At 39.5% G+C, this 12,689-nt stretch overlaps 1 protein-coding gene across 1 annotated transcript in view; it reads right to left on the bottom strand.

Moving 5' to 3' along the window:
* Positions 1-12,489, bottom strand: part of fstl5 (follistatin-like 5) — a gene marked incomplete at its 5' end in the record, with an annotated part of 136,280 nt that extends 123,791 nt beyond the window's left edge. Inside the window, 2 exons of the mRNA XM_084550544.1 lie at positions 1,772-1,802; positions 12,268-12,489. Coding sequence (XP_084406670.1) covers positions 1,772-1,802; positions 12,268-12,489 — 253 coding nt within the window. The remainder of the gene's footprint in view (positions 1-1,771; positions 1,803-12,267) is intronic.
* Between the last annotated feature and the right edge of the window lie 200 nt (positions 12,490-12,689).

Raw genomic sequence — 12,689 nt, 5'->3', positions numbered from 1 at the left:
TGTCTCCTCTGATTTCGCCTTGTTAGATGTCCATTCAAAATATAGACAGTGACGTAGCTTGTAAAATTGGAGTTTTAATGGTAAACTGACCTCAGTTGCACAATAACGAGATGCCTTCAACGTACGTGTTGATGGTTGAATTATTTATGATTTCCTCTACAGTTCGCTTGCCTTCTCGTTATCAGGGTTGGAAATTAGTTTGCTGAAAACTGGCCAAAGTGAGATCTCCCTTCTCGGCTAACAGAACATGCTGCATTAAAGTGAATCACAGCAGACAGCTGGGGCCGCCCTTTATGGTAATGCACCCTCTACAATTACTGCTTCGACCTTCCCTGGTAAAGAAAAATGGGGAGACGTCTATTTAGCAGCCCTTTCAAACACTTAGTGGCAGACATGTTGGGCAGCTGGACCACCTTTTGCCTGACATTGACTCTTGTTTGGAGGAGAGAGAGAAGACATTAGAAAGGTGACAAGTTGACAGATTGATGCATCTGTCAACCTATAAGAGGCCCGCAGTGCATTAATGCAGCAACACTGTCCAGTACCATACTGGTACATTAAGCTAGTTGGAGATAATGGTGCCATCTGCAGCCACTACTAATGGTTATCTTTGCTATAGATTCATTTATATTCCAATTATTATTTAAATAATCAATACATATTTTACAAAAATTTTCATGTCAAATTGTCCCAAAAGTCAAATGTTAAATTTTACATCTATAAAAGGAAACTCCTCATACGTTGGATTCTGTAAAGAGTGACTATTTCGAATATTTGCTTAAGAACAAGTGTAAATGAAGGGATTGTATGTGTACTGAGCTGAAATGTTTCTCTACTATAAATATTTGCTTGTTTTCTTTGTCTTCTACAATAATCATCAGTATCTTTGGTTTTCGAATGCTGATTATAAAGAAATTATTTTACACCAATACACATTTCTTTTGGGTCACTGAATGAGCAGACGCACACAGACTCATTTATTGATGCAATATATGATCAATCTACTGTACTGTGTGTTCTCTGACTACATTTTAGAAAGCTGAGGTAAAGGCTAAGGCTCTGAAACTTTTTGAGGTTGCTGGACATCGACAGTGCACAATGTTTTTGTTAGAACTCATAGCAGAACCAGATTAAATGAAATGAAAACCTCTGTCTACCTTCATTTGAAGCATATTTCTGGCAAACACGCTGCAGGTAATTCAAACTGATAAAAAACATGCCGTGGCAAGAAAAGGTGAGACATGCAGTATATCCTTCATAGCTCTGTGCAAAAACATGAAAAACAAGTTTTGTTGCTGAGGTCTTAGGTTTGCCAACATGTGTACAACCTCGGTCATGAATCATCCATGTTACAAAACAACAAAATGTTGTAGAAGGAAATCATTTCAAAATTATGGCTTTTCCACATGCCTCTGTATCCAAAATGTTAAACATACCTGGACAAGTGAAAAAGACTAAAGTGTTTACATGCAAATGTGGTCAATTGACTGTGTTAAAATGTGTAATCAGGGAATATCTCTTTGCTGCTTCAGAGAAACCAATGGCAAAAGACGATAGAGGGTTGTGTTCATATCAAAGGTGGCTTTTGTATCTTGTGTTTTACTAAAAATGACACCCATAAACCCTACAGCAAACATGTGTAATGAATCCAGAGTCTTCCACTAAATAACAACCTTACACGTAATCCTGCATGATGTAGAAGGATGAGTGCACACTGTAAATCAGTAGACAGGAAGGTATCCAAAACAAAGAATTAAAAGTGTAAACTCACCTTTTATTCTCAAGCTTTCAGGGATCCCATCCTGATGGAACACAAACAAGAAGAAGAGATCAAAGTTATAATAAACCATGACAGCACAGCATCACCATAATAATACAGTTGTTTCCACTAGCTGAATGAGTAAAGTCCTTGGTTATGTTTTCATAATGATATTCTACACACCATTAACCAATCCTCTTTGTACACAGATCAGTACTTGAGTTTGTATCTCAATGCATGAAACAAAGATCCAAGGTTTCCACTCTCACAGCAACAACTCCATGTAGTATCCCTTGTTTGAATGGCAAATAATAGTGCCTTTATGTTACATAGTCAGTGTCTCACATACTGTATGACAAACCTTGAACTGATCAACACTGTCACTACTAGTCAGTTTGCAGCTAATTGTATTATGATCACCATAGAAAAATCATAGTACAGAGACAAATAATTACAAGAATGGCATATAATAATTAGAATTATATATACATACATGTGGGTATACTAACTGTCCAGTATTACACTTTTTTTTAAAACATTATTGTAAAATACTTACTGAGTAAAATAGTCTGTACAATAGTCATAGCTACTACTGAGGTAATTTTGCACTTTTTGCTATTTGTACTACTGGTTGGATCTATATGTAATGACAATAAAGTTTAATCTAATAAGAGCAAATGATTATGATCTTCTGAGCAGCTGCACCTTAAAATCATTCTTATTTAGAGTACACCTTGTGATCATGGTTGCAAAAAAGTCTATTCTAAGCAGGTGCTCTCCACAAACCATGAATGCGGAAGAACAAGACATAAATATTTGATTTCTCTACAGTGAAATCTGCATGGCTCATCCTTCTCGTTCTTGTACAGAATATTCAGCCTCTCTTTCAACAAACCCAAGCGGGGTGGTGTTATGGAGAAGATGCATTATGCAACAGGTCTGCAGTCAATAATGAACAGCAGTCCCTAACTGCCTACTGAAAATAGCAGATTACCCAATTCCGGAGTTTGCACAGAAAATGTTCTGCTTACTGTATATTTTCTTCCGCATGCTAAAATTGATTCCAGGTCAGTTATTAGGGATGTAATACATTTCAAAATTTTTCCACATATATGGATAATTTGATCCGGGATATACTGTAAAAGGAAAGCGATTAATTTAGACTACAGGAATAACTCATCCTCTTTTGCTTTTTGGTACTATAGCTTGCTCATAGTTTCATTATGACTGTGCCGAGTCTGTTCATATTTAGAACTGCTGTTGCTAATGAAATCCTGTCAGAGGAAAGACCACCCACATGAGCAGTAATGTTCTTTTAACAGGTCTTTTAACAACGTGGAGCCTTCCTGTGGCAATCAGGCCACTGTTAAGTACAACTGTTGGTGCTGCTGAAACCTGAAGAAAATATCACAGAGCCAATTATAAGCTACACCTAATCTGAGTTAACCGTCACAGAAAAGTTACACTCAAGAACAACCAAGTGACTGGAAAATAATCTTATTTTGGGTAATAACGTACGGCTGCAACTAAGGATTCTCTCCATTATTGATTCATCACTTGATTATCTATTTTTAATCAATCGATTAATCATGATTTTGTCCAAAGGTAGTCCAACACCCAAATATATTCCATTTATAAAGGGAGGGAACATTCAAGTCCTTAAATTAAAAAACTTATGATGTAGAAACGGTAATGTACTGAATATGTATGTTTTCATTTATTAGAGAATTCAAACAAGAACTAAAAGAGAACTAAAGTTCAAACATCACAAATACGTGCAGCTGAGAAGACATACTACTAATGCAAACGGCATGATAAAAGTCCACTCCCAATTAGGGGTTGAACGACTTCTAAATTTCAAGTCAACTAATATGTTGTGAAAGTCGAGTCGACGTTGACTAGTCGATGATGTCTCATGTAAAAACATAGTAGAAAGTAATGCTTTGCAACAATGAAATCTATATTCTTGACCTGAATACATATTATACTGTCTCACACAAAAGAAGCTACGGAGGCGTTTCTGCAAGATAACTGAAGCTTGAACATGGGCTACTGTCAGCTATAGCCCATGTCAACACCATAAACACCGTCAACTCTCGCACGGCACAAAAAGAAAAAAAAATACAACAACTTCAACAATGTCTTCTAACAGAACAGAACAGAACACAACAGAACTGAACATAAACATGAGGTCATCAATACTGTGTGCTACAGATACCCTATAAATCAGCACCGTCAATAGCGTTTAATAGTACTTCACAGTGTAGACGGGATTAAGCGTTAGCGGATTATTATTGCACTGTGCATTGCAGTAGAACATTTGTTGTATTTCAAGACTGACTTACATATTCTGCATGTCACTGTAGTATGGGCTTCATCTTTAGTGAAGTATTTCCACACACTTGATGAACTATTGCTAGTTTGCTGCAATGACCCACTGGGCTCCTCAGCTGTCCTCCAGGAGGCATCCATGTTGCTACTGTCACGTGATCGGCGACTAGTCGACTTCTTGCTACGTCTACTTGTTGGTACACCCCAACTCCCTACTGAGATACAGCAATCTGGTAGGATCTCTTCAAACCTATGTATTAACATGTCCCAAGTGATCCCTCTAAGTGACCTGTTTAAAATACAGGTGGAATGATATTTCAGAAGAACCAAAGCCTGCTCGTCCACTGGCCAACCTTCCCCAAAAGAGGAAGCAGAGCTCCAGTTCCTGTCCTTGCTGTTCTTCTGTTGAACCCCCTAAGATAAGGTGACTTTGTACGGAAGCACTGGCATCCCATCATGTGTAGTAGACATGAAAGCCAAATTTTAAGAACTTTTAATGAAATTCTACACACAACACAGGGACCTACTCACTGGTAACATTTAATTTGATGCCACAGGAAACCTGGATGAAGGATTTTATCTGTCATTATATGACTGACATGCTAACTTTAGGTGGTGACTAAGCAGCTATGCCGCCACTCACTGCCATCCGGCTGCAAAGTTGCCTCAGTTTGGCCCAGAAAATTTCTGAGCTGGAAGGGAGCATATCCGCACTGTACCAAATCAGAGCCTAAGAAAAGCTGCTTGACTCCCTGGTCACCTTCAGGCTTGTTGGCTCCACAACATCTGCCAGAAACATGGACTCAACTGTCCCCTGTGTTTACACTGCTGCAGCCGCCACCCGGACACATCAATGGATTCAATTGGGTGCTAAACCAAAGTCTCGTGCCCTGATAAGTTCCACTTCAAGTCGGAGCGAGCTGTTGATCCCTGCCAATAAAGGGAAGCATGGGAGCAAATTTCCTTAGTGCCCCAAATCCCCTCCAGCACTCCAGATATCAAACAAGTTTTCCATACTGGACAAAAAGGATTTTCCACCACTCACCACAGCTCATCCACTCCATCGCCAGAACTGATTTCGAAGCCACGGACAACGCCAAGTCTGCCGATGCCACCTGAGGACCACTGCAGCCGACAATGAGCCCACTTACAACCTGATCTGGTGCACTTCACCCCCTGCCCTGCACTTAGATCAGCATGTGTGTGGTCAGACACATAAGCACGGGCACACCCTGGACCTAGTGTTTTCTCTGGGTGTGAAAACAACTATCACAGAACCGACTGATTTAATTATATCTGACCACAGATGTATAGTTTTTAACTGCGATCTGCCAGCCATCAGTACACGGTACTGCAGTTTCAGTTCTCGCTTTCTTAATGACCAAAGCATTCCTCAATTCAGCACTCTCTTTGACAAACTTTACAACTCTACATATTCAAAGATCACACATCCCCAGCCTCACACTTTTAGTCGGTTTTACCCCATTACTATCATTGAACTTTTAGAAATGGCATCACATATGAAAGTGATATCCAACCCTCTAGATGTGATACCACCAACGTTTTTATACAAGGTCACAACTTCTGTTGGGCCCGACTTGGTGTCAACTTTTAACAGTTCTCTATCTACTGGCTGTGTCCTTGATTATTTGTGAACCCATTGCTTAAAAAAAACAAAACAAAACAAAAAAAAACTCTAGACTCATTTCCAAACTGGCTTTTATTTAAAAAAAATTCACAAATGGCCTTTTAATGGCAGCTGACAATGGTATGAGCTCAGTCCTGGTACTCATAGACCTGAGCACAACCTGCAAAACGATAGATCATGGGATTCTTTTAAACAGGGTAAGTTAAGTTATTTGTTACTACAGTATAGATGTGCTTTTGGACATTTCCAGTTATAATCTTGCCTTTGTGTAGGTCTTTAGAACAAATAATGTCATGGGTGGAAATAAATAATATAAATAATATAATGTGTGTTTTCAGTAATGGAGAGACTCACAGCTCATTACGTACCACAAGTTCTTTCATTTCTCTGTGTTGTTGTGTCACACACTAAAAACAACACTGTTCATGGTTCTGAACAGGTAGAGATCCAGTAGAGACAGCAGCTGTTTGTACAATATTCTGAGCCCTAAATGGTGTTCCATAGAGAGTGTGAAACTGAAATCTCAAGCGGTCACTCCAGATGTGTGTGGAGATGCATTTTAATGCCAGGTGTGAACACACACACACTTAAAGCATGCCAGTTGTGATCAGTACCAAACCAGTACCAAACATTGCAATCTGAAGAATTAAACATCAACAATCTGGTAAAAAGTCTCCCCTGCTTATCATCTTCCCAGTGTTTCACAACACATTGCTGACCAGAGACCCAGAAGGCACAAATCATAGAAAACACCTGTGGCTCCCTGCCATTCTTCGTATGGCCCCACTACCAGCCACTGGGAGAGATGACATTTAGAACTGCACTACAGGTAGGGAAGATATCAAATGGGGCTTATTTGCATATGGCAGACAGTGTTCACACTTCATTTGTTTGAAGAGAGTGATTTCCCCAGGGCCACTGGCAGGCCTGTCTCTCCTGCCCTGAGACTCTGGGGACGGTGAAGCACCCAGCTGTACACTCGTGCTTCATCTGCCCCTGTCACAGCTAGCTGGCTGACCGCCCACATCTCCCTCTCTCTCTGTGTCTCCCTCTGTCTCTCTACCTCTTCGCTCCAGCACCACCCTCCTCCTTGTCCTCTCCTTCTCCTGCTTCAGATCTCAAACCTCACTTCTCCACCTCGCCAACTTCCAAGTACACTTCACTGTGTAACATATAAGTGCAAATTTCAACATACATGTTTGACAAGAGAGTAAAATGTAATACACTGTAGAGTATTATGCCCTATCAGCAAGGCAGGAGCTCTCTGTTCAAACCAATAGTTCAGGATGATAATACAACACAGCTCCCAGATTCAACACAATGTGACCACTGTTTTAGGACTGCAAATGACCCGATGAAGGCTCTGGGGAAAAGAAAAAAACTAATGGTGGAACACCTGGTGAAAAAGGCTGAGCCCAGCTAAACTTTTGCCAGGGTTAATGAAAGGTCATCCAACAACAATGAACAAACCTAATGCAGGGAAGTGCATGCTCCAAGTGAATTGTTTGACATTGCATCAATTAAAAGATAATCGTTCTCTTTCCTTTGTATGCTGTTTTTTGCATCCTGCCCTTCACCTGTCTTACCTGCAGCAATAAACCCATTCCTGTGCAGAAATGTTTAAAACTTGGTCAGGAGAACTTCATGGAAATGCATTGTGTAACTCAGCCTTTACAAACTATGTCCTTGTGTGTGTGCATTAATTGTCTTTCAAGTATGTGATGTGGCCTGCGGTTTATGTGTTATAGCTATTTATGAGAGAGGATGGTGAATCTATTGCCACTTAAAAATAAATAAAATAAAAATTACTAAATCAGTAACAACTAGAGTAAATATACCAAAGAAGAAAAAAAATAACCACGTAGCGGGTACACAACACAGGTCAACTCCAGCATGTACGTCGACACCTTGTTACTGTCATATAGCAGACTGACTGCATACAGCATCTGCTTCTTCAGCCCCTGTGGAGACTATACAGAAGCTGGTTACCTCAGCCTCGGGCTGCCTGCCATTTGAAAGTAGACAGCTCATCAAGATGAGTGACAAGGGTTGGGGCTAAAACTGACCAGCTGGGAACGAGGAGGGTGGAAATAAAACTGACAGTAGTCAGTTACGCCAAACATTTCTCGTTGTAGCTTAAACTGACACCACTGTACATCAAGCTGTTTCTTGTGAAATTTTCCGATTCATTCTTTCTCCCCCCTCTCTTTATTTCAATCTAATGTGCCCGCCTCTTCCATCTCTCTCTCTCTCTCTCTCTCTCTCCCTCTCTCCCTCCCTCTCTCCATCTCTGCTTATCCCCTGTTAATCTAGATTTGCCATGTGGCCAAGCCAGTGCTGGATGGATGGGGCTTTGCACACAGTTGTCCTTGCCTCCATTTTGTTTGTCCTCACATAACAGCTTGATGTCAAAGCAACAAACTCACAGAAATTGCTTTTGTCCCTCATGTCAAGAAAAGCTTGGCTGCCTTTTCTTCAAATTTCAGAAATTACACACTGAGCACATTATAAATAAACTCTTCAAGTAAGACCTTGAGTGAGAGACAAGTGCGTGACACAAGATCTCCAAGTAATAGATGCTTAACAATAGGTCCCATTGCTTAGCATAGTGTACTCAACTACCCATTAAGACCCATTATAATTAGTGCTGGATCCTGATCCAGGATCTGTGTCCTATACCTGACCCCATGTGGAGAATTTCACAGTGAATATCTGAAACAATGCCGTGGGAATAATGCGCAGAACATGTGACCAGCTGTTTATAGCTGCGCGCTACTGGTAATGAAGTCTTTGTGAGGAAAGCTTAAATCTGATCCTGTTACCCTTGTCAAAGAGTGTCCTTCAAAGCACAAACAAAAAGGCATTTAACACTGCTAGCTTCCCCTGAATGTTAGGAAGCTGGTGTCATAATGTTCTTATATGAGATTTATGTGGCTTTTAATTTATTTTATGAAAACTAGAAATTATAAATTATACCTTATATGAATTATATTTCATATTAATTTGCTTTAAATGTCTACTATACATTTAAAAAGTTCCCCCACAAAAAAATCTGACTTTGCTCGTCTACAATATGAAACAACTGTTAACACTGCTCACTCAGCTGTATTGACAAGTGGAAGACCCAAGAGTCTCTGCAGTCTAGCCAGAAGCAGAGGAATTTCTTTAAGCAACAAAAAGGCTGATGACATAATTTGGAAAAGGGCTTACAGTGTGTTTTTTTGTTTTTTTTTTTGTTCCTCACCAAAAGGCTGCAAATTTCCACAGCCATGCTTGACAGGCAGATAGATGAGTGGAGTTTAGCTCCGTCCTCTCACAAGATGAACTGTAATGGTATGCAGATGCTGTAATGACATTTCTCCGCGATGTAATCACAGCGCAGGGCACATTAATTTCATTGGAGCGGAAAAGCACATACATCATTTTTGTAGCATCACGTCTAATTCCCGCTACATGTGGAGATACATTACTTTAATTATTAAAGTCACTCTGGTTCCAAACCAGGGCAGTAAAAAGAGACAAAGTCAACCCTAGTTGGTTTCAATCAGAAATAATGTACTGCTTGATGCAAAAGGGCAAAGAGGTATTTACCTTGAAAATGTGCTGTTGGTTGAACTGTTTAAGAAGACACATCTGCTTCATTAATGTTGCATGGCATTACAATAAAAAGTACGTAATGCACTCTATACAGTACAACAGAGAATAATGGGAACCACAACAAGAAAAGATTTCAAACGAGAAATAAAGAAAAATGTCAGTGGACATTTTCAGCAGAGATAACATTGGAGCCAAGATTTGTGTCTCGGTGTCTTTGGACTACCTGTGAAATTCTAAAGCTGCTAGTTTTAACAATACGTTGTTATGGAAAGGATTTCTTTGATAGGAAGCTTTAATCACTTCTTCAATGAAAGTATTTTTAAGTATGAATTACAAAATAATCTTTTCCAATTTAAAGGAACAGTTTAGCCAAACAAAAGTATAATTTCTCCAAATGCAAATAGTTTCGTTATGCTGTGCAGATAAATTATGGCAGATTTGATGCTATTTATGGGACAAGGAACCAAATTTGGTAACTTTCACACACATTTTAAATTTTGTCCCCCTGCCTCTCAGTGAGGTTTAGAAGCATGTGGTTTTCATCCAGCCAATCAGAAAAGATCACGTCAATATTCTCAGATCAAATCAGGATCAAATGTGGTCTGCATGGTCCACCTCTGCTGAATGTAACTGCTTTATTAGGTACCATGAAGAATCAGCACTGTTCTAATGGTCTAAAAACATGTTTACATTTGTTTACCACTTAAGGGCAATGAACCATATAAGGTAACTTTCTACATGGAAATGAAAAAAATTAAAAAATGTCACAAGTAAAAAAGTGTTTGCATGCCCTACAATAAGACTAGGGTTGAAATTTAGAATGTTCAATGAGTGCCCTATAAAGGGTAAAATTGTAAAAGTGTTTCTGAAGCAGCAGTAACTCTGATCATTCAAAGACCTAAAATGCAGGAGCTGATAATTTTGTATTTACTGTATTTATTAGTATTTTTGTGATTTTGCAGGATTGGACGTTCTTTGATACTTCCTTTAAATAGTTTAAACAAGATTCACTTTCGACTTGTTTCAAACAAAATCCAACATATTAAAGTTTCATCATGGCATCCCATCCTTCCCAAAGTGGTTCCTACAGTTTCTCGTTTCAGGACACGGACACTTCTCTGCCTGTATCAGTTACATTTATTGAAAGATAGATGCTCTCTACCCGTGAAATCCTATATATAAAAGCATTAACATGGTATAAGGAAAGATACATTTCATACTCCACAGACTTTAAGGCATTCTCTTTAAAAGATGAAACTGTGAAATACTGGAATCCTACTGGAAAACATATTTTTTCTTGCTTTGATGTTGGCTCTACAAAGCATGGAAAACTCAACAGAAATAAGTTTAAAAAATATGTATGATTTGGTCCTTTGTTGGACTGAAATCCAACAATGTCCATACAAGGGTGAGTACAAGGGCGCTGCAACCAGAATTGCATGCTACATGCTACATTTAATGTATTTTTGTGTGACAAAACAGCAGTATCCATCTTTTTGGATGCATTCAGCACAGAACTCATCACATCCAATACTGAGAGCCTCCTGGATAACAACCTCTACGGCACAACTGCACTGTGGGATATTTATGCCGGTGTAGTGTCCAGTGCTTGTATACTGCAAGATTTCCCTGTAAATAGTATGCACGTTGCATCCACACACTTTAAGGCAGCCTGTTATTAAGCTGTAACTGAAAACAGGTACAATAAAGTACAAAGCATGGAAAACCTAATATTAATATGGTTTTTAAAAATTGTAATCTAATCTTTTAAGACTCAAATTCAACCAAGTCCAGGCAAAGGTGGATCATTTTCCATCTTCTATTCCCTTGTGTAAGGCATTGCAGTCTAGCTGAAATGCTATCTCTGCAGTTTACGGACATCATATTAAAGGATTTTTTGGGTACTGAAGTTTAAAATCTCTTGACTTTCTAAACACAATTTCCAGAGAAGCTGGAAAGCTGATATTCGCAGACTACATGTTTAGAAAGGCATCTCTCTCTCTGAATAAATCTTGTTCAAAAGGTCGGAATGTATTTGACCATTGTGTCGATTCAACAGCTTTGCATCGCTTCCAACTCCTCACTCAACTCTGTTACAGTCCAGTGACGTTCCAACCATCTGTTCCCTCTGACTCCCTCTCTTTCTAAGTAGGTCTTGCCCCACCAAAAATGTAGCACCACTGCCTCTGCCTTTCATTCTGTGTAGTCGTGACTGAAACAAATGTTAACGCAATATTTTGTCTGGAGGTGACAGATTGCTTTAAGGTAAAAACAAACGCAAAAACATTTTTTTCTTTATTGTCACTGCTAATTCTTATCTGGCACTAGATAGAGAGAAGTGTTCACTTGTCAGAACTGCAAAATGGGCTTATGGGAAATGTGTACTTAAGTAACAACAATCCAACTAATGCCTCTTGACAAAACACTTTGTTTCCCTCAACTTGCCCGTATGCCAAAACAATCATTGTTTTCCCAGTCTGGCTCTAACTGATCCATGTCTGCTACTCTAGTGTTTTGAAACTCAATCAGAGAAGAAAAAAATACAGAGCATGCTACTAGTTTCAAGGGCAAAAGTATATAAATGAATTCTTTGAGAGAGATTAGTAAAAGCTGCCCTATATCACAAAGTCATTAAGCATTTTACTTAAAATGTTCAGCTAAAAAGCCAAGCCAACATCTTCATTTCATTCAAAGCGCATCTTTGCTCAACTATGCCTCGCATTAATGCGATGTTATCTTTGAAATGACAGTCTGCTGGCACAGAGGGAGGGATAATGATTCATCAAATATCTTTCAGTGGGCAGAAAAACAGCAACCACAGGAGAGTCATCTGATGCACAAAGAACGCGCCACTGTAATTAGTTTCATACTTGGCAAAAGCACATAGTCCTCTTGTTATGGACAGCAAATGAAAAAAGAAGGCGATCAATACCTTGTGTCGGAATCTCACGACTGGTCGATAGGGCGGTGACCCGAATCCCTCCTTGTTGGGCCTCCCGTTGGCTCCGAGCACTCCGAGCCCCAACAGTAAAATTGCAGCCGACCACCATCTGGCTGTCTTCATTGGTCTTTTTCTGTCAAAAACCAAACAAGAATGGTGAGCACTCTTCTCCAGCAGTCTGAAAGTTCGATACCAGTTGGCCAAGACAATACATCAAGTCTGCCGTAATTAGTGTAGACAATGGGAACCGCAAAACTGTCGCTGGTTTAAACTATAGCTATCAATACGAGCCCCCACACTCGGCGAGGAGATTAGATCTCCTTTTGAATCAATTATGGGGAAATAGACGTCATGAGAAAATCAAGATAAAGAAGACAAAGAGCCAATATATTAAGGCAATTACAGCGAGGGCT

Source organism: Chelon labrosus (assembly GCF_963514085.1).
Source record: "Chelon labrosus genome assembly, chromosome: 8".
Lineage (NCBI taxonomy): Eukaryota > Metazoa > Chordata > Actinopteri > Mugiliformes > Mugilidae > Chelon > Chelon labrosus.
The sequence above is the reverse complement of the archived record's forward strand: the minus strand, read 5'-3'. Positions and strand labels throughout refer to the sequence as shown.